This window comes from Garra rufa, chromosome 23 (genome assembly GCF_049309525.1).
Source record: "Garra rufa chromosome 23, GarRuf1.0, whole genome shotgun sequence".
NCBI lineage: Eukaryota > Metazoa > Chordata > Actinopteri > Cypriniformes > Cyprinidae > Garra > Garra rufa.
Window position 1 is genome coordinate 442,209 of NC_133383.1, and position 20,909 is coordinate 463,117.

General features: G+C 35.7%; 1 protein-coding gene across 1 annotated transcript; it reads left to right on the plus strand.

Moving 5' to 3' along the window:
- Positions 1-1,979: 1,979 nt before the first annotated feature.
- On the plus strand, positions 1,980-7,762 carry LOC141299803 (myelin protein zero-like protein 1). Its single transcript, XM_073830174.1, has 4 exons — positions 1,980-2,028; positions 2,539-2,708; positions 4,035-4,254; positions 7,580-7,762. The coding sequence occupies exons 1-4, from the start codon at positions 1,980-1,982 to the stop codon at positions 7,675-7,677; spliced, it is 537 nt and encodes a 178-aa protein (XP_073686275.1). The 3' UTR covers positions 7,678-7,762.
- The last annotated feature ends 13,147 nt before the right edge of the window (positions 7,763-20,909 follow it).

Here is a 20,909-nt window from a genome sequence, read left to right on the forward strand (position 1 = left end):
CTTTATTTATAAAGCACTTTACAACTGCACCTGCAGACCAAAGTGCTGTACAATCAGCAGCTTAAAAGCAAAAACAAAACAAAAAACATAAAAACAACAAGAGAGATTATCTGAACAAATCCCGCTGTAAATCCTTCAGGATATAGACAGGAATACAAATGTAAAGTGTGGTGTGTGTAAGTGCTGCTGAAGTGGAGATTTATGGCTCAGTGTAGGAGAAAAAACTCTTGGCCTTTAAACAAATGTATTGTGTATATGTCAGATAATATATATATATCACAGCACTATAATATAATATAAAGCACTACTATAAGTTAAGGTAATACATATCTCAACAGTGTTGATATATGAAAATTATTAAGCACTATTACAAGGTTTGTTTTAGTACATTTATTATGTTTATTTTATTGTCATCTCACACATGGATCTGCATTTAAACTTTTTTTTTTCTTTTTGCAACAGGACATTTGACATGAAAATGCATTATGATATGGCATTATTATATGATCAGCATCAAACAAACAATATAATTCTTATTCCTAGTGGTTAAAGATGAAACAAAATTTGGAAAAATGACTGCGATAAACGTTAAGTATGCAAATGAAGAAGAAAGAAGCAGTATGGCACATTTTTTAGCATTCCTTTTTAATAGTGACTTTTTCTCTAATATAGTAACTGATTCTTCTTATCTGCAACTTTTTGCATTCACTGAAATTTCTTTTCTTTTTTGATTGTTTCAGTTTGTTACTTATTTTACGACTTCATCTCATAATTGTAACCTTTTTCTCAGAATTGTGAGATATAAAAGCACAACTGTGAGTTATAAAGTCAGAAATGCATGATATAAACTCGCAATTCTGAGAAAATGAAGTCAGAATTGCAAGAAAAAAAAGAATTGTGAGTCGCAATAACTTTTTTTTTTACTAAGTAACAAACTGAAATAAAAATAATAAAAAAGTTATTGCGACTTGTTATCTGACAATTTTTGACTTTTTTTCTGTGTGACTTTATAACTCAGAATAACTATTCTGTAAGATATAACTATTCTATAACTCAGAATAACAAAACTATTGAGAAAAAAAGTCAGAATTGCATTACATAAACTTCCAATTCTGAGAAATAAAGTTGCAATTGCATGATATAAACTCACAATTGTATGATATAAACTTGCAATTCTCTTTTTTTCCTCGGAACTGGCCTTTATTACTCACAATTGCAAGTTTATATGTGACCCTGGACCACAAAACCAGTCATAAGGTTAAATTTTACAAAACTGAGATGTTTACATAAATAAGCTTAATAAATAAATAAGCTTTCTATTGATGTATGGTTTGTTATGATAGGACAATATTTGGCTGAGATACATCTATTTGAAAATCTGGAATCTGAGGATGCAAAAAATCAAAATACTGAGAAAATCACCTTTAAAGTTGTCCAAATTAGGTTCTTAACAATGCATATTACTAATCAAAAATTACATTTGGATATATGTACATTAGGAATTTTACAAAAAATCTTCATGGAACATGATCTTTACTTAATTTCCTAATGATTTTTGGCATAAAAGAAAAATCAATAATTTTGACTCATACTATTTATTTTTGGCTATTGCTACAAATATACTCCAGCGACTTAAGACTGGTTTTGTGGTCCAGGGTCACATATGTCACAATTCTGACTTTATTTCTCGCTCTAGTACTTTTCTCACAGTTCTGAGAAAAAAAAGTCAGAATTGACTTGACAATTGCAAGAAAACAAGTCAGAATTATAAGATTTAAAAAAAAAAAAAAAAAAAAAACATGTATCCTTGAGCCACCCTTGGATACCTTCATTGGGTCAACTGTGTGGACCTTAGACTACAATACATCAACATTTCACAAGAAGAAGCGGAGTGACAGGGCAGTCTATAAACAGACTCCAGCTCACTTTCATTTCCTTATTTCTGTTGTTGCTGGATGTTCAGATCTGATCACTGAAGGATGGACAATTATGCTTTATTGGGTGTCTCTGTGGTGTTTGTTTTGGCTGGTAAGTTTTATCTGCATCTTTCTACACTCTTAAAAAAAAGGTGCTCTGAAAGGTTCTTCACAGCGATCCCGTAGAAAATAAAACATTTACGGTTCCACAAAGAACCATTCAGTGAAAGGTTCTTTAAAGAACCATCTCTTTCTTACCTTTTTATAATCTGAAGAACCTTCTTTCGCCAAAGAACCCTTTGTGAAACAGAAAGGTTCTTCAGATGTTTAAGGTTCTTCTATGGCATCGTGAGGCACCTTTATTTATAAGAGTGTTTGAGGCCTTCTGTTCATCCGTGAGATCAAATGCCTCAAATTACATCTGCTGATTTCATATTTACAGCACATGGACTGAGCTTAAAGAACTGCTCTTTTAATGAATTAATGTAATGTTCTGAAGCAGGTTATTTAGAGGAATATAATGTCATCGTGAACAATAAAGACTCAAAAGTGAACTGTGGTTTCCTGTAGCACATATGAAACACCAGTGTGGGCGTTTGACTGAGGTGTATCTGTGTTTCAGGCGTGTTTGGCGTGTCGGCGATAGACGTGTTCACTCCAGCCGAGGTGTTTGTTGAGAACGGGACCACAGCCACTCTGTCCTGTAGTTTTAAGTCTAGAGAGGAGATCAGTAGTTCAGCATCAGTCACCTGGTCTTTCCTTCAAGAGGGAGACATGGGAACACCCACTTCAGTAAGAGTTTCTTCATCTCCACTGCTCTGATGTTCATGTATGATCTCAGTCAGCATGTGATCATCATGTATGTTTGTCTTTAGCTCATGATCATCTTTCATTCTTCAGTGGAACACAAAAGGAGAATGTCTGGTCTATACAAAAGTCAGTGCCGTCCAATGTTGTTTGATTCCCAGCATTCTTCAAAAGATTATTTTGTGTTCCACTGAAGAATGAAAGAATGAAAGTTGTACAGGTTTGGAACCACACAAGGGATCAGGGATCAGTAAAAGCCTCCTTTAGCTAAACGATGTGTTTTTGTAAGAAAAATATCCATATTTAAAACGTAAGAATCACTTTAATCTAGCTTGCAAGTTGTAAGTGGAACTTGCTGCTTTGGGAAGGGGCGTGGCAGGACTGAAACACCGTCTGAGCTGTTGGCCAATCGCAACGCATTGGGACTGCTAACCAATCACAACAGATTTGGTTTTTCAGAAGGCGGACCTTTATCAAACCCAGAACTAATCGAGCCATTTGTGCCTGCCTCGGGGGAAAGCCATTGTAGTAATGTAAATTATCCCTGCTGAAACCAGCCTAGGCTGGTTGGCTGGTTTTAGAGGGGTTTTGGCCACTTTCCACTGTCTTAGCTGGCCAGGCTGGGAGACCAGCTACTTCCTGCTTAAACCAGCTAGGATCAGCCAACCTAGGCTGGTTTTAGAAGTTTTTTTTCAGCAGGGATATGAAAAAAAAAAAGTGTTTTTTGAACCACCAAGCAAAAAAAAAAAAAAAAAAAAGCATAATAAGACCCCTTTAAGAAATAACTTTAATTCAGAGATGCATTGAATTGCTCAAAAAAGATAATGAAGTACTTTTAAAATTTGTATGTAAATTATTTTAAAATAAGTGCAATAACATTAATTTAGAGAGTTTTTCAGCATGTTGGTGATTTTCATTGCTACAGCTTTATCGTTGTTGAGATGCGGATAATTTCCTTTTACAAACAGTCATATTTCTTTCCATAAAGTTAACCAAATTATGTTGAATTATTTTTAATCATATTTAATTGTTTACATTTCTGAAACAATATGTTGAGCACCAAAACTGTAATCTTCCCAAAAACGCTTTTATGTCAGATTGATGTCTCTGAATTTCAGGTGAAAATGGTAATTTTGACCCTCCTCTACAAAATAGTGCATTTCTCAGTAAATATGCATCCATGACATTTAATATTTTGGTCATCTTCATTAATGCATTTCTTTCACCAGGACAAAAAAAATACCAAAATCAAGAGTTGACATAGAATGACTCTTCAGTGAATCTAAATATATATGTGTTTGTCTTGAGTAGATCTTCTATTATTCCGGTGGGAAGTCGTTTCCGGGCTCAGTGCCGCAGTTTAAGTCTCGGGTGGAATGGGCCGGAGACATGAACAAAAAGGATGCGTCGATCCGTGTGACCCAGATGCAGTTTAAGGACAACGGGACGTTCAGCTGCGACGTGAAGAACCCTCCAGACATTTCCGGACAGATGTCCATCATTAAAGTCAGGGTGGTGCCGTCTGAAGTCAGTAAGTCTGTTCTGAGATCAGTACATAACATGCATACATGTATTGAGTTTTGTATATTGTACATTAGCATGTCGTTGGTGAGTCTGATCTGGGATCTGTATTACATGCTCTGTTTAATATAGTGTCCTTTATGTCTGAAATGAAGGGCAAAAAAACTAACTAAAGCACCAAAGTGTACCATGGTAATGAATTAAGAAATCAGACTGCAAAAAAAAGGCTTATCTTACTTAGTATTTTTGTCTTGTTTCTAGTCAAAATACCTAGAAAATTCTTAAATTAAGATGCATTTACTAGATAAGCAAAATTACAAGATAATTGATCTTGTTTTAAAGGGGTCCTAGTATGCTGTTTCACTTTTTGAACTTTAGCCAGTGTGTGGTGTGTATGTTTGGGCATAAAAAACATCTACAAAGTTACAAATCTCAAAGTCCACTCCAAACGGAGATATTGAGTATAAAAAAAAAAATCTATTTTCAAAAACTAAAATGAACTGCTTGTTTGGACTACAGCGTTTGTTTTCCTTATGCGATTGTAGCCGAGGACCAAAGTAGAGACCTGCGCAGGACGGATTTTTCAGTCCCGCTCCCACAAAATTGTGTATAATTTTATTTCCCCGCATCCCGCACACACACGAGTCTCTAACCTGCACCCGCACTTGTCCATCAACTTGTCCGCCATCGGACTGTGTATGCTTTATTTTAAAGTGCCCCTATTATGCCTTTTCAAATATGATATTTCATGTAGTGTGTCATGTAGCTGTATGTGAACATAAACTATCTGCAAAGTTGTGACGCCGATAGTGCACTATAAATAAAGTTTTTGTCTAACAAAAAAAAGAGTCGGCTCACATTCGCCTAAACGAGTCGTCAGCAATTCGAATCTTTTTTCTGTAACGGCCACACGTCACGAGCTACACATTTGCGTAATGTCCGCCCACATTCAATTTCGCGAACAACTTGCCCGCCCACAAACAGTAGGCCTACCATTTTCACGTGGATTACATCATGTCAAGAAGACGCCCGCGCTGTGAGAGTGAATTTGCTTTATATGCCCTTCCAAAAGATGAAACTATCAAGAATGAGTGGTTAACATTAATTTTTTCAACACCTCAGCAGTCCAATGCCAATCTTGTGTTGTGTTCGCGTCATTTTACTGATGACTGCTTTTCCAATCTTGGGGAGTAACGTTACAACGCGAGATTCACCAAACGCTTGGTTTTAAAAAATGGATCAGTGCCCAGTTTATTTGGACCGGCGTGCTCCTCTGAACTCCTACCTGTAAGTATGATTAATAATTGTATTTTCTAGCGATCGTTCAAAATACGTCTTTGTGTACGTTATGGTGTGTAACAACCCCGCACATGTCTTGGTAACCGGCTAACTTGCGTTTCTGTAGTTCTGTTGTTCAGCTGTGAGTGCAATGTAGTCTAAAAAGTCTTGTGATTGATGCAGCTTGATTGTCTGTCTGCCTTATTAGTTTAAGTAATGATAATGATAAACGATGGCTTAACGCAGTGTTATGGATTGTACAGTGTTGAAGTTCACAACGTAGAGATGTGTCCGGTTCGCTTACAAAAGCAAATTGCAAACACTGTCCACAGTTAACATATGACAACCACTGAGAAATGTCCTGCTCCGGTCGTGCTTGCAAAACAGTTTCTTGTCGATGTGCCACTTCAACAGTTTCATCGTCAGACTCCGGCTCGAATTGATAGGGTAAAATCGAGGCTATCTTTTCTATGCATTAACAGGTCTCCGCAGCTGTCATTCAGTTATGCCAATGGGCGTTTCGTTTTGCGCTTTAGCGGTAGACCAATCCAAAAGGACTGCACCATCTGACCAATCACAGCAGTGAGGGCTCACTGAAAGGAGGGGTTTAGAGAGACTGATTCTTCTAACTGCTTCAAACGAGTCGTTTACGAATCATTTAGAAACGGGGTAAAAATAAATCTAATTTTGGAGAAAACTAAAGTGTTTTTTGAACTTGCATACATGTAAACCTGTTTTAAGAGACTATTACAACAATATTAACTACCTTTAAAATGGCATAATAGGGGCACTTTAAATCTGTGAGTTCGTCCTGCATTTAGACTCTTGAAGAATCAGCTGGGCGGTGGTTTGACTCCCAATAAACAAACTCAATCGATTCCTGTATATTACAGTTTTTCTTGATTGCTTTGATGCAGCCGTCAACTCAAACTCCACAGTTAACACACAGGCCTAAACAGTGGCACTCATGGTCAAAATGACACATTTTGTTTGCAAAAGGCTCTAACTGCGCCAAAACATTTAAAATATGCAACAAAAGCAAATTTAACCTTCAAACAACACAACTTGCAAACAAGTATATGAGCTCTTTCAGTCACTCATTACACAATGGACAACAAAATACAGAACTCAGTGCACCAAAATGCGAATCAGTGCACCATTGCTTGTCATTGTAGCCTATTGCCAGTGCCATTTGTTGTCTTTCTGTATAGGCTGTGTCAAATTTGCCTTTTTGCAAAGAATTGGATCCAGAATAAGAAATGCTTTGATGCATTTTTTCTTGATTCCATGACATTCATTTTTTTCAAAGCGTGTCTGAAAAACTGAAATACTGTGAATATTATCCTCCTCTTTCTCGTACCCCTCTACCTCTTACTCTCACTCTCATCTGCCTTAGACCTCCTCCATCCGTGCTGGCAAAGAACAACACAGATGTGGCACCTTTTTTTATAAGGCCTGCAGACTGATTGCTAAATGAAGATGTGTGTGAAGGAGTGTCAAACAGGTACCTTAGTGATTTCATACTGATCTAGGTAGTTTCTAACAGTTAGGAATAGATGGTTTCGGTTTGGTCACCATAGCTAAAACAATGGAGTTTGGACTGCTTGAATGACATCTGTGTTAACTGTTTGGCAAAAGGGTGGGGTAAATGTGTCAATCCAGTGAGAAAGGGTTAACACATTTGCAAGACATGTCTTCTGCTCTGCTGAGATAGTGATGGTGAAAACTGAGTGGATCCTAGTTTCTTTAACCAGGTCAAAGCAATCAAGAAAAACTGTACTTCGTCTTATACTCTCGGAGGATTTGGGATCAACATTCCACAGTTTACACCGTATTTTTTAGGTTTGGTGTTTTAAAGGATTAACAGTTTGAACTGATTTGTATTTCTTGTGTTGTGTAATTGTAAGCGGTGGCCTATTTAATTGTTGTTTTTCTTTTCGTCGTTATTTTTGTGATTTAAGACATTATTTGGTTATATAGTGTGTTTGTGTGTGTGTGTGTGTGTGTGTGTGTTTGGCATTACATTGTGTTTAAAGTGTAATTTGCTTTCTCTCCAGAGGTAGGGGTGACCAGTCGTAGTGTGAGGAACAAGTCCGTCTTCTGTGCTGGTGGTGGTATCTTTCTGTGTGCAGTGTTCACAATGTGGAGGCAGTAGAGTGTGAGTGCACGTGTGTTTTGCTGTGTTTTGTTTTCTTTAGAAATTAGGAAGACAAGGCCCCCAGCCCTGGAGTAGAAGTGGAACTGCCATATTGTGCTTATTTTTTGTTATTTGCATTGGCAAATTACTTTGTTTAATAAAATTTCTATTGTATTTCATCAGTGTCTCATGTCCCGACTCAGCTGTTATTGAACCTGTGTTTCTTGGTGATTTTTTTCCCCCCATTTTGGGGTGGCGTAGTCGATTTATTTTATACATATAGCTGTTAAAAATTAGTTTTCTAGGAATGGGTTATGGGGAGCCTTTTCTTAAGTAAAAACGATCCAAAATTTTATTAGGGATTTCTTGATGACGACCTCTGTCGTCACACTATGATGTCACCACGTGGTATCCCGCCTACAGAAATTCAAATCCCTTATGAAAATTAACAATGTTTTTTTTTTGTAGTAACCATGGTTTTGTGAAGTAAAACCATAGTAACTACAAATGAACCATGGTTTAACTATAGTTTTTTATAGTAAAACCCAGAGCCATATAAAAAGAGAGTTGCGACACTCCCATAGGCTTCCATAGGAACTGAGGAATGCGGAAGTAAAGCGTGTCATGGAGCGGTCAATAGTTCCAAACAACCAATAGCTCCTCCATTGAAGCCCATTCATTTCAGCGCGAGATCAAAGCGTGTCGCAACTCTCTTTTTATATGGCTCAGAGCCATATAAAAAGAGAGTTGCGACACGCTTTGATCTCGCCGCCGCGCGGTCACGTGGTTCATGGAGCTCTCAATAGTTCCAAACAGCTCCGCGCTGTCAATGTGTTTGAATGGAGTTAAAAAGGATAGACAGCAGTTTTACTATATTTGCAGCTATTTCGAGTAATTATTAACACATAATGTGCATTGATTGTGTATTGATAACTTCTCTGAATACGCTTTACAATCGCATTTTATTCTGGGGAGTGATAAAGAGACATAATTAATATGTTCTCATACTCTTTGGCAGTCAAATGTGACCAAACACCTTAAGTGTAACTTTTATTCAATTAAATAACTGTAATATATATATATATATAGTTAAGTTCTATTTAGTAAATATTTTGAGGAGGTTTTTTTGTACTTAATATGTGCAATAATGATCCTGACCATTTAAAAGATAACATTTTCTAATATAGTATTTAGATTACAGTTAGTGTAATATTTAAGGTTAAATACATCTGCATGTGTATTTGGACATGATCAAACACTCTTTTTTTATACAGTATGTTTCGATTTAACGATTTAATGTTAAATAAAAAAAAATGTAATTTACTCTTGTTTTATGATATTCAAATATACAACATAAGTGAATATTATAAAAGGCAAGCAAAAATGGCATTTAACATAATAGAAAAGATTAAAATAATGTTTAAAAAAACACAAGGCAACGAATTGCATTCAGCATACATTTTTATCGTGTTTCTTGAATGCAGTCTTTACTGAAACTCATTCAACCTCCTACAGTGAGAGAAAGATTGCAGAAAGACTAAAAACATAAAAATATGACAACTAGTATCTGGTTATGGTCGCTATTACGGTGTTTCTCACGTTATCCAGCTGCATTTACAGTTTAACTGTTTATTTTTTAACGATAAACATTAACTATAACACGCTTCATAAAACACCACTATTGGCCAGTTTTTCGAGAGGTCAACTGATGCTTAAAATGTAAAGAAATGCAGTAATTTTTTCAATATACTTGCGACTGTGCTTGAGAAGCGCTGAAATGAATGGGCTTCAATGGAGGAGCTATTGGTTGTTTGGAACTATTGACCGCTCCATGACACGCTTTACTTCCGCATTCCTCAGTTCCTATGGAAGCCTATGGGAGTGTCGCAACTCTCTTTTTATATGGCTCTGATATGGCTCTGGTAAAACCATAGTAACTACAAAATTAACCATGGTAACCCACAATAAATTGCAGCCTATATGAATACACACAAATATAAACAAATAATATGTATTTATTGAAATTCATAAGATTAAAGTAAGGCAAAGATAATAAATATGATATTTCATAATGTTCGAATGAGTTCAAATGTATTACATGTGACTAAGAATTCACAGAAATACGAACATCTATATACAGTATTGTCCTGACGCGGCCCCTTTAAGAAATCCGAATGTAGCTCACCTGCAACTGTAAGGCGCATCATTTGAAAATAACGGTTGAAGAGGAAAAGCAGCGAGTGATTAAGGCCGCGATCACACCGAACGCGTTTTTGCAGTGAGAGGCGCCTTTTTTGAATGGTTTTCTGTTGGCAGTGAGCGTTCTGCGTGCTGCTTATGCGCCCCGGGTATGGCAAGCCAAAAGGGTCAGAATTACGCTATAGATTAATCGCGTTTACATACAAAACGCCGTTAAATACGGCGTTTTAAACAGTATTGGCGCCGCAAAATAGACTGTTGTGATTACAAACGCCGTAAAAAACGCGTGAAAATACATCAATGACGCCGTATCTGACGGCGTTTTAGTGTACAAGAAAAGCACCGCTTTTTACGCCGTTCATATTGCCATTTGACGCCGTTAAAAAACACCGTTGATACATACCTGATTAATGTACTCCTGGACCAGTGGGTAGAGGTAGAGGGGTTTTAGGTTTTCCAATTCCCTTTTCAGTGGACAGCCCCAATACTGGCAATAATGATAATAGACCTGGTGTCACAAGAGGGGTGTGTTCTGTACGAGAGTACGATACAGCAAACTGGCAGTCAAATGTCAGTCATAGGTTTACAGAGGCTAGCACTTCGACGCCTCATGCTGTACATGGTGGGCCTGATATGTTAGGGCAGATGACTTCAATTGTCAATCAGATTGGTCAGCAGTTAGCAGACAACATTATATCACGTCTTAGTCCTAGCTTGGACACTGACACGCCAAATAGACAACACCCTGATGATCTTAAAGCTAATAGCCCTTCAAGCTTGTTAAATGTGTCACAAAGTCAAGTGATTCAGCACCGAAAAGTCAAGGAGCCATCTTCCTTCAGAGGGGATAGCTCTGACACAATTGGAATTGAAGAATGGGAAGAACTTCATATTCATATTCATATAAAGTGTCTTGAAATACCTGTCCACGGTCGCAGGGGTTTCTTACCTTTCTTATTTATATTCATATACAGTATCGTGAAATACCTGTCCACGATACCATTGTAAACCATGATTAATTTTCGTAAATAGACGCTCAGCCCACAACAACAGATGTGTGTGAAAGCTAATCAGCGACAGACACGGGTCTCAAATGGTAGGGATAGGTGTGGTGTTAACTGATCACATGTCTGAGTATGCTGTAAGCCTAATAGACAAATTAACTGAGTTCTGTGAAAGGGTCAACATGAAGCACCCTGAAGTCCCTAAAGCTAACTCACACCCCTTTGATAACCCATGATGTTTTACCTTCCAAATTATAGCATTATCTCTGATGTTGACTAAAAGATGTGTTAAAAGCATAGTGTAGAATACTCACAGAAATAAACAGCCCTCTTTTAATGTCTCTCTGCTGAAAAATATGCAGGTAAAAAAACGGGGTTTATGTATTACGTCATCTATTCCATGCAAACTTAAACTATATCTATTACATAAGTCAAAAAAAATCTTGTTTCCAGCTAAAAAGTATTTTTGATCTTGTTTTGAGACTTATATACTAAGCAAGAGCAGAAGATGTTATATTATTAATCTTATTTTGAGTATATTTGTCTTATTTTGAGAATTCTTAGCAAGTGAGATTTGTCTTATTACATTGGTGTCAGAGTTCTACCACAGCCTGATCCACAAGCCACGCCACCTGAAGACACACACACGCACGCACACACACACGCACACACGCACACACGCACGCACACACGCACGCACGCACGCACACACGCACGCACACACGCACACACACACACACACGTTGGGTTTACATGTTTTATGGGGACATTCCATAGGCGTAATGGTTTTTATACTGTACAAACCGTACTTTCTATCGCCCTACACCTACACCTAGCCCTCACAGGAGATTGTGCAAACTTTTACTTCCTCAAAAAAACTCATTGTGCATGATTTATAAGCCTGTTTCCTCATGGGGACCTGAGAAATGTCCCCACAAGGTCAAAATCTACTGGTATTACTATCCTTGTGGGGACATTTGGTCCCCACAACGTGATGAATACCAGGTACACACACACACACACACACACACACACACACACACACACACACCTGATTACACTTACCTCACCCTATAAATACCTGGACTGTTTCATTCACCAGCCTCTGATCTCCAGATCACATCCCTGCGATCGCATTCTCTCCATGACGGTTTTGGACTCTGTGTCTTCCTGTTTGCCCTGTTGGATCTACTTACCAGAACTTTGGAACTTCTTGTTAGGGGTGTGTGCAGGACGAGACGAGACAATAGACGAGATTAACAATATATTTAATATAAATCTTCAAGAGGAACAAGGCAGGAACAGGCAGGAACACTTTCACACACATATATTAACGTTAAAGACCGACAGGGAACTGAACTCAAAGACAGACTCTTAAAGACAAACTAATCAAGACACACAGGTGACATAGATGACTGATAGTCAAACACAGGTGACTGTGGTTACACAAACGAGGACTAAACCAAATGATCACAAAATGACAGGGGGAAGACAAATGGGAAAAACCAATGACAAAACAGACAGAACTGTGACACTTCTCAGATAAGAATTCTCACCTCAAAACCTGCTGCAATATACTTACCATTCTGTTAATAAACTCACCGTTTATGTTTTATACTTACCTCCGTCACTTCCTCCTTGTATGCTGTGACAATTGGCAGATTATTTCAGTTAATTTAAGAAGCTTTCGACAAACCTAACCCTTAAAATACTTGATTTTAGACGAAAGCTTCTTAAATTAAGTGAAATAATCTGCCAATGAAACAAGACAAATCGCACTTGGTAAGAATTCTAAAAAATAAGGCATATATACTCAATATAAGATTAATAATCTTATAATAAATCTTATAATAATTATTATTAATATCTAATAATTAGACCTCCTAAATTATAATTAAGACTTTTCTTATACTGTTTAACATATTTAAAACTTTTTATGGCCTTAAATTTGATACGACTAAATTGAGGAGTTTAGGACCTGCGGGAGCCCTCTACTTTACGATAGCCCGGTGAAACATTTTGGATTTTGCGAGCCCTGGAATATAATACATATATATCCAAATCCTGATCCGGAGGTAACGTCCGATTCCAATCGAGTCTGAAACCACGTGATCGGATCGGGACATCCCTATTAATAACCGAATGAAACTGGACAAACTGATGTCAAAAACAGAGCTGTGGATTAAATGATTCAGACTAAATTTAGAGTAACTAAACTACAGCAGTAACACGTTTGTGTTGGTTAAATATAGACTATTTAATAGCTCTTCACTATTAACACTTCAAGATAAAGCTTAAAAGATGTAATTATTCAAGTATATCAAATATTTCAAATTCATATCGATTCATATTGAGTGCATCAATTATTATACCATTAATATTTACCTTATTTAATTTGTAGTGTACTATTATAAGTATTTAAAAAATTCACCCTTATAGGCTGTTTGTGTCTGAGCTTATTTATTTATTTATTTATTTTAATGTCTTTCTGCACTTGCTATACTATATACTTCAGTGCTGTAAAAGTACTACAATTTGTCATACTAGTAATTTTATAATAAATAAAAAAAAGATGTCTTGAAAAAACTAGGGAGTTGAAACGGCAGCCAATGATTGATCCTCTGCTTCCATCTTCTGGTTATATGAGTGATTTCATCTCATTTTTATCTTAAAAAGACATTGTTTTCCTTTTTTTCCATGTTGTCTTTATGAATGAAAAGTGAATCTGTGCATATTTAAATGTACAACTATATGCAGGTTCTCTTCTGGGATTTAAATGATATGTTGTTAAATAATATGAAACTGAATGTTTATGCCGCTATCATTATTTACAATGTTGCATTTATTATTTTTCTCAGTTTGTGATAAGAACGAGGCAGGAGAGGAGTTTTAAAAGTGTCCACCTATATAATATCAGCTTCAGCGGAAGTTTGCGAGCTGCTTTATCATTATGCGCAAGTTCTAGAGAACACTAAGTGCATATGGTCAATTCATCCAATCTGATGACGACTTTGAAACTCCTGAAGTGTTTCCACTTTTGTGTGGTGTTTGCATCAGACGTTGCATATACATTTAGGGGACAGTGCTTAGAAATGCAGATGTATGCAAATGAAGTATTGAGGTATAGCACCCTGCCCCATTTCACCAGTCTTAATCCAATCAGCATACAGTAACTACTCAAAGAATGGGTCAGGGGCTTCAAGAGCCATTACAGACAAAAGCTGAGAGTGTCAGTGATCTGGCTCCTTTGACTTACAATAAGGTGAACAGGATGCCTTTGCTACAAACATCTGATGTCGTCATCTTTACCATAAATACTAAATGCAATGTACTTCACCTTAGTTTTTGGTTCAGTAGATTTCTAAATTTGTAATCCACAAAACGATTTAAATTACCACACGTTTGTGTTCATCTGCTCTTTTTACATTGACTACCACTCTATATAGACTAATACAATCAGATACAACAATAATGTCTCAAATATTTATTACATACTGATAAATGTAAGATTGACTTCAATGCTATGAGATGACTGGATGCTTTCAAGTGATTTCCTATTGAACTGCAGCTCAAACTATTTCAAATATAGTGAATGATAATACAAACTATCATAATGCACAGTGTTTACATATAACATGTATTTTGAGTCATATTAATGGTGTTTCACAAGTTAGCAGTAAACTTGTTACCTCCAGTGTTGGGGAAACTTACTTTTAAAAGTAATGCATTACAATATTGAGTTACTCCCTAAAAAAGTAACTAATTACGTTACTTAGTTTCTTTTTATAGAATGTATTGCGTTACGTTACTTTTGTGTTACTTTTTAAATCTGGGCAGGGCTTGCTTGTTTGTTTTTAATATGAAAAGTTGTATTTTTGTCAAATGTAAAAGCCTTTTCACACCAAAAGCCTCAGACTTAGAGAACAGTAAATTGACGTCTGTACAGTAGACCACAGAAGAACAAATGTCAACTCTTCAGCAATAAAAAAAGGAAAACAAATGTTAGATTATCTTGAGTAATTTTTGCTTATTAGTATGGATGAATTGGATCATCGAAGGTCTGCAGCAAAGACATCGGTTAATAAAACGGGATTAAATACATAAAGGATATTTCTATTATTTAACATATTTAACTATTGCAGGTTTGCTTGAATTTCAGTGTTTTTATTCATTTTGAAGAACACTGTATCTGTTTTTTAGCGAGTGAGATGAATTAATGCATGTTCACATTTATTCTAGAACTATAAAGTAACATCTTACAATCATCAATAAATGGGGGAAAAGTAACTGGTGTTACTTATTTGAAAAAATAACTTAAATATTTTCTTGTCAATTAAAAAGTAATGCGTTACTTTACTAGTTACTTGGAAAAAGTAATATTATTACGTAACTTGCGTTACCCCCAACACTGGTCACCTCACCTCAATATGTTCCTAATTTGTGTTAGATGCTGGAATAGAAATCTACATATTTTATTTGTAAACAGCATACACTTTTCGCTTTTTTCAGTTAAATCTCATAAATCTAGCGAGTTGATTAGGACTTTGGATCGGGTTCCTGAATCATTTAGATTGCCGATCAGGACTTTAGAGCGCATCTCAAATCTTTTAAAGTCCGGGTGAAATCAAAATGTTCAATATTTATTTTGTTAGTGCACATTGTTAGTTTTAAGATGAACAATTAATCCATGCAAATTAATCCTCTGAAAAAATAGTTTGTTTCTTTAATCAAATTCTGATAATGCGCTTTCGCTGTGGAATGGCATTCCTCCTCTGATGACCAGTTCCACCTCTGTGTGAACAAATGGGTGGAGTTCTGTTTAGTGATTGGATAAAGGAGAAGGATTAGGGCGTGGTTAGGTGTCTATCTCCACCCATTACCTCCAGCTCCTCCCATATTACGCCTTATTCAGCCCGCCGCCATTTTGAATCGAAAACGAGGCTGTGAGGGATAGCAGTCCAGCAGCGCCCACTGTGGCATATTGTTGCGTACCGGGAGGTAGATTGTTTTGTCATAAAAATAAAGAGAAAATATAATTTCACTAATTTCCACAGGACAAAGAACTTCAGAAAATGTGTATTATTAAAGTTCGACAGGACATAGGACCTAACTTTCAGGTAACAACATTGCATTTATTTAAGAAAATGACTGTGGAAACTAGCCGGTTGGCTAATTGCTAATTTATAATGTGAGCATGTTTATCTTCCTTTAAAAGTTTACGCAGAGCTAAAATGTTATGTTTTACTACAACAACTAAACTAAATATCTACATTTTGTATAGATTACAAAGAACACAAGAGTGTGCTCCTAACATTTTACTCAGGATTGTTTTTCAAAAACACTGACTGGAATTAGGAAGCTTAAGGAGGGTTCAGCTCCGTCTGTGTTTACCTGAACTCAAAGACCTCACGAAAAGAAAACCTTGCGATCGTAAATGAAAAAGATATTATTTTTATGATGTTTTAAAAATTAACATGCTTAATAGTTTGTGCTAAGAGCCTGCAGTTAGATCGTAAGCCTCTTTCAGAGAACATGTTAAGTCATACAAAAAACAGTGGGTAGAAAGTTTATTTTTATGCAAAGCGATCAAAAGATAACATTTATTAATTAGTTTGCCGTGTAGAGTTTGGGGTCAACCCCTTTTAAAATCGCAAAATGATATTCAGAACATTATTTTTTGTTTCTGTTTTGCTTTAGACAAGGAAAACATCATTTTTATCGTAATTTCATAATAAAGGTCGGGAAGACGCTTATGACCTAGCTGCAGACTCTTAACACAAACCATTAAGCATTTTAATCTATATAACATCATTTGAAAAACTCTGTATAAGCGTTTAAAGGAAGATAAACATGCTCACATTAGAAATTAGCAGTCTTTCCACAGTCATTTTCTTAAATAAATGCAATATTGTTACCTGAAAGTTAGGTTATATGTCCTGTCGAACAATCCACGTTTTCTGGAGTTCTTTGTCCTGTGGAAAAATGTGAAATGACGTATTATTTTACGGTTATACAATCTACATCCCGGTACGCAACAATACGCCACAGTGGGCGCTGCTGGACTGCTATCCCTCACAGCCTCGTTTTCGATTCAAAATGGCGGCTGGCTGAATAAGGCGTTCGCCTTCCTGCAGAGATCTATGTCAAGACTATAGAAATATATACTGAACACAAGCACAGACAAGAACGCATATTGAGAAATCTTAAGGATGGAATTAAGGCTTCCGATTTTCACACACAATCGTGTTTTATTGTGTGTCTCTGCGGTGTTTGTTTACGCTGGTAAGTTTTGTTTACGCTCAGTTCACGTTAAATTATCTGCTGATTTTATATTAATAGCAACCGAAAAGCAGTGTTGGTGGTAACGCATTACAAGTAACGCAAGTTACGTAATAATATTACTTTTTCCAAGTAACTAGTAAAGTAACGCATTACTTTTTAATTGACAAGAAAATATCGGAGTTACTTTTTAAAATAAGTAACTCGTTACTTTCCCCCCATTAATTTATCAAAAGCTCTCCTGTCCCCATGTTGAGAGAAATTGTACTTTAGTTCTAGAATAAATGTGAGCATGCATTAATTCATCTCACTCACTAAAAAACAGATACAGTGATTCTCAAAATGAATAAAACAATTAAATATGTTCAATAATACAAATATCCTTTTAGAAGTAACTTTCTCCATCACTGCTTATAACGTCCTGTTAGCAGCCTCCCTCTTTATTACATAATATCTTACACACAAAAACAACTGTTAATAAATTAATAACTCATGCAAATGATTTATGTTTTATTTTATTAACTCAAATCATTAGCATCTGAATTAATTATTGTATTTTTATAAGCAGATGGTGTAAACCCTTAAATAACATCTACTAGATGCTCTATTTTATATAGTGTCCTTTATGTGTGGATTTAACAGGAAAAAACTAAACAAAGTAAGGAGTATAGTAACGCTATGCTATTGATAATTATATATCATTCCTGTTTTAGTATGGTAGTCATTCAGCTCCATGATATACAGTATATAATATAATTACAGTTCAGTAGTTTTAATGCACCCGTAGTTGATGGAGATGCTGCAGTTTGTGTTCTGTTTGTTTCACTGCAAAAAATGCTTTTTTCATACTTATATTTTTTGTCTTGTTTCCAGCCAAGATATAAAAAATTCTTAAATCAAGAAGGATTTTCTAGATGAGTAAAGATTATTGTCTTGTTTTCAGAAAAAAAAGTAAAAATTAAGTGCATTTTTGAAGCGAAATAATCTGCCAATGGGGTAAGAAAAATAATCTTGTTTTCTGTTTGAAATAAGATTTTTTTTTGTTTACCCCACTGGTAGATTATTTTTGCTTGTTCTAAGCAAAAACTTCATTTTGACTTGTTTAGAAAATCCTTCTTGATTTAACCCCCTGGGTCACACTTGGCTCCTTCGCAGTTAAAAAGTAACTTTCTTTTTTCTTCTGGAAAATCAATGAAATACGTTTTTGTTCAATAATATTTTGTGATTGTTATTTAGAATTTTGAGGAGTTTTTATGGTACTACGCAATATTTATACAATTTTAATGAACATTTTTTCCACTAAAACTAATATATATATATTGTGTATTTAATTATTTTTTAATAAATGCAACATTTCATTCAGCATTAAAATTGCTCGATTGCTGAACACTTGTTTTCAGCACAGTGGCTGATTTGTAGCTTGTACCACCAAAAGATTCTCTGAATTGTTGCAGTTTTTCCTATTCATTTCCTAGGTGTGTTTGGCGTGTCGGCGATAGACGTGTTCACTCCAGCCGAGGTGTTTGTTGAGAACGGGACCACAGCCACTCTGTCCTGTAGTTTTCAGTCTAGAGAGGAGATCAGTAGTTCAGCATCAGTGATTTGGTCTTTCTTTCCGGATGGAGCCACAGGAATAGCCACTTCAGTAAGAGTTTCCTCATCTCCACTGCTCTGATGTTCCTGACCCACTCACACATCATCATCATCATCATCATCATCATATGATCATCTTTATCTTATTTTCTCATTTTAATGGACCATATGCACAGATTACTTCCTTGTGTAGTCAAGCCAGCTCAGTCATTTCCGGTCAGCTGTAGTGTGCTATAATAGGAGTGTACTTTGCTCATTTTCTCCACATAATCCATTCACAATCCAAGAAAAGTTTTGTTTAAAGTTTGTCTAAGAGGACCAAACGTCCATGTATACCGTTTCAAGAATGACAAACGTAAGTTAAAAAAAAATGTGAATAAATGGGCTAAATATGTGTGAGTCATTGCTATTATTGACAGTAAACTTTGGACAAACTGATGTCAAAAACAGAGCTGTGCATTAAATGAGACTAAATTCAGAATAACAAAACTACAGCAGTAACAAGTTTGTGTTGGTTAAATATAGACAATTTATTAGCTTTCACAGTTCAAGATAAAGCTTAAAAGATGTAGTTATTAAATTATATCAAATATTTCAAATTCATATCGAGTGCATTATTTAATTCTTTTACCATTCATTTTTAACTTATTTAATTTGTAGTGAACTATATTTATTTATTTCAATAATTTGTTTGTTTTTATCATTATAAGTTTGTGTCTGAGCTTATTTATTTATTTCTGCACTTTCTGCACTTGCTATACTATATACTTCAGTGCGGTAAAAGTACTACAATTTATTATGCTAGTAATTTTATAATAAATTGAAAAAAAGAGGTCTTGCAAAACTATGGAGTTGAAACGGCAGCCGTGAAAATACATTTTTTCCATGTCGTTTTTATGATTGAAAAGTGAATCTTTGAAGTGAATTGTATTGCACAGCTGTAGAGTTGGAAAATAATAAAGGCTTTAAAATATTACAAGATTTAAAAAATGTGTTGATGACTATGAAGGCAATTATTATTTCTCAGTTTCTGATAAGAAGAAGGCAGGAGGAGTCTCAAGAGTGTCCACCTATATATAGCACATATAAAATCAGCTTCCAGTTTATGAGCTGTAATGCAGATCAAAATGCAGATCAGAGCAAAAACCAAGATAACTGCCTGTAGAGCTCAGTGACAGACTTGCGTTAAGGCGATGATCTAGAGAAGAGTTCAGAAACAAATCTGCTGCATTGAAGGTTGACAGAAGCATTCTCCATAATGGAAGACGATTGGAACAACTAGGACTCTAGAAAATGTCCAAGCTGACAGAGATGGAGAGGAGAAAAGGTGAGGCAAAGAATGGCAGATAATTGCCAAATGCAGATGTGCAAAGATGCTCACATCAGACCCAAAAACACTTGAGGCTGTAAAGCTGCTTCAACTATGGACTGAGTTAAGGGGATGAATACTTATGCAAATCTACTTATCTCAGTGTTTTATGTTTAATACATTTGTAACATTTGCAAATCTGGTTTTTGCTTTGTCATTATTATGGTGTATGAAGTGTAAACTGATGTGGCTGAATTGTTATTCAGTGTGTTTCAAGGGCTGTTTGTGTTCATGAATGAGAGATAAAGGCGAATGTTGTTGTGAAGCGGTTTGGTAAAACACTAGTTGGATTTGTGCTGGTCTTGAAACATTATTTTTTATCATCATCATTTCGTCTCCTGCTTCTGCTGTTTTCTGGCTTTTCTCAGTCAAACTCTTGGCTGATAAGACTATTCATCTTTGTTCTGTTACAAGTAAAAACTGACATTTTCTGACAGGATCTGGCATCTGGGGATGAATTTAATGAGTCTTAAGTAGCACGGGTATATTTGTAGAAATAGCCAAAAATACACTGTATGGGTCAAAATCCATTTTTCTTTAATGCCAAAAATCATTAGGATGTTAAGATCATGTTCCATGAAGATATTTAGTAAATTTACTACCGTAAATATATAAAAATGTAATGTTTGATTGGTAATATGCATTGCTAAGAACTTCATTTGGACAACTTTAAAGGCGATTTTCTCAATATTTAGATTTGTTTGCACCCTCAGATTCCAGATTTTCAAATACACTGCAAAAATAAAAAATCTTACTTAGTATTTTTGTCTTGTTTCTAAGTAAAATATCTAAAACTTCTTATTAAG

Bases quoted from the DNA above. Each gene is read 5' to 3' on its own strand.
- LOC141299803 (XM_073830174.1), top strand. From the start codon at position 1,980: ATGGACAATTATGCTTTATTGGGTGTCTCTGTGGTGTTTGTTTTGGCT. The intron at 2,709-4,034 runs GTAAGAGTTTCT...TGTCTTGAGTAG, and splicing joins ACATGGGAACACCCACTTCA to ATCTTCTATTATTCCGGTGG. The intron at 4,255-7,579 runs GTAAGTCTGTTC...CTTTCTCTCCAG, and splicing joins GGTGGTGCCGTCTGAAGTCA to AGGTAGGGGTGACCAGTCGT.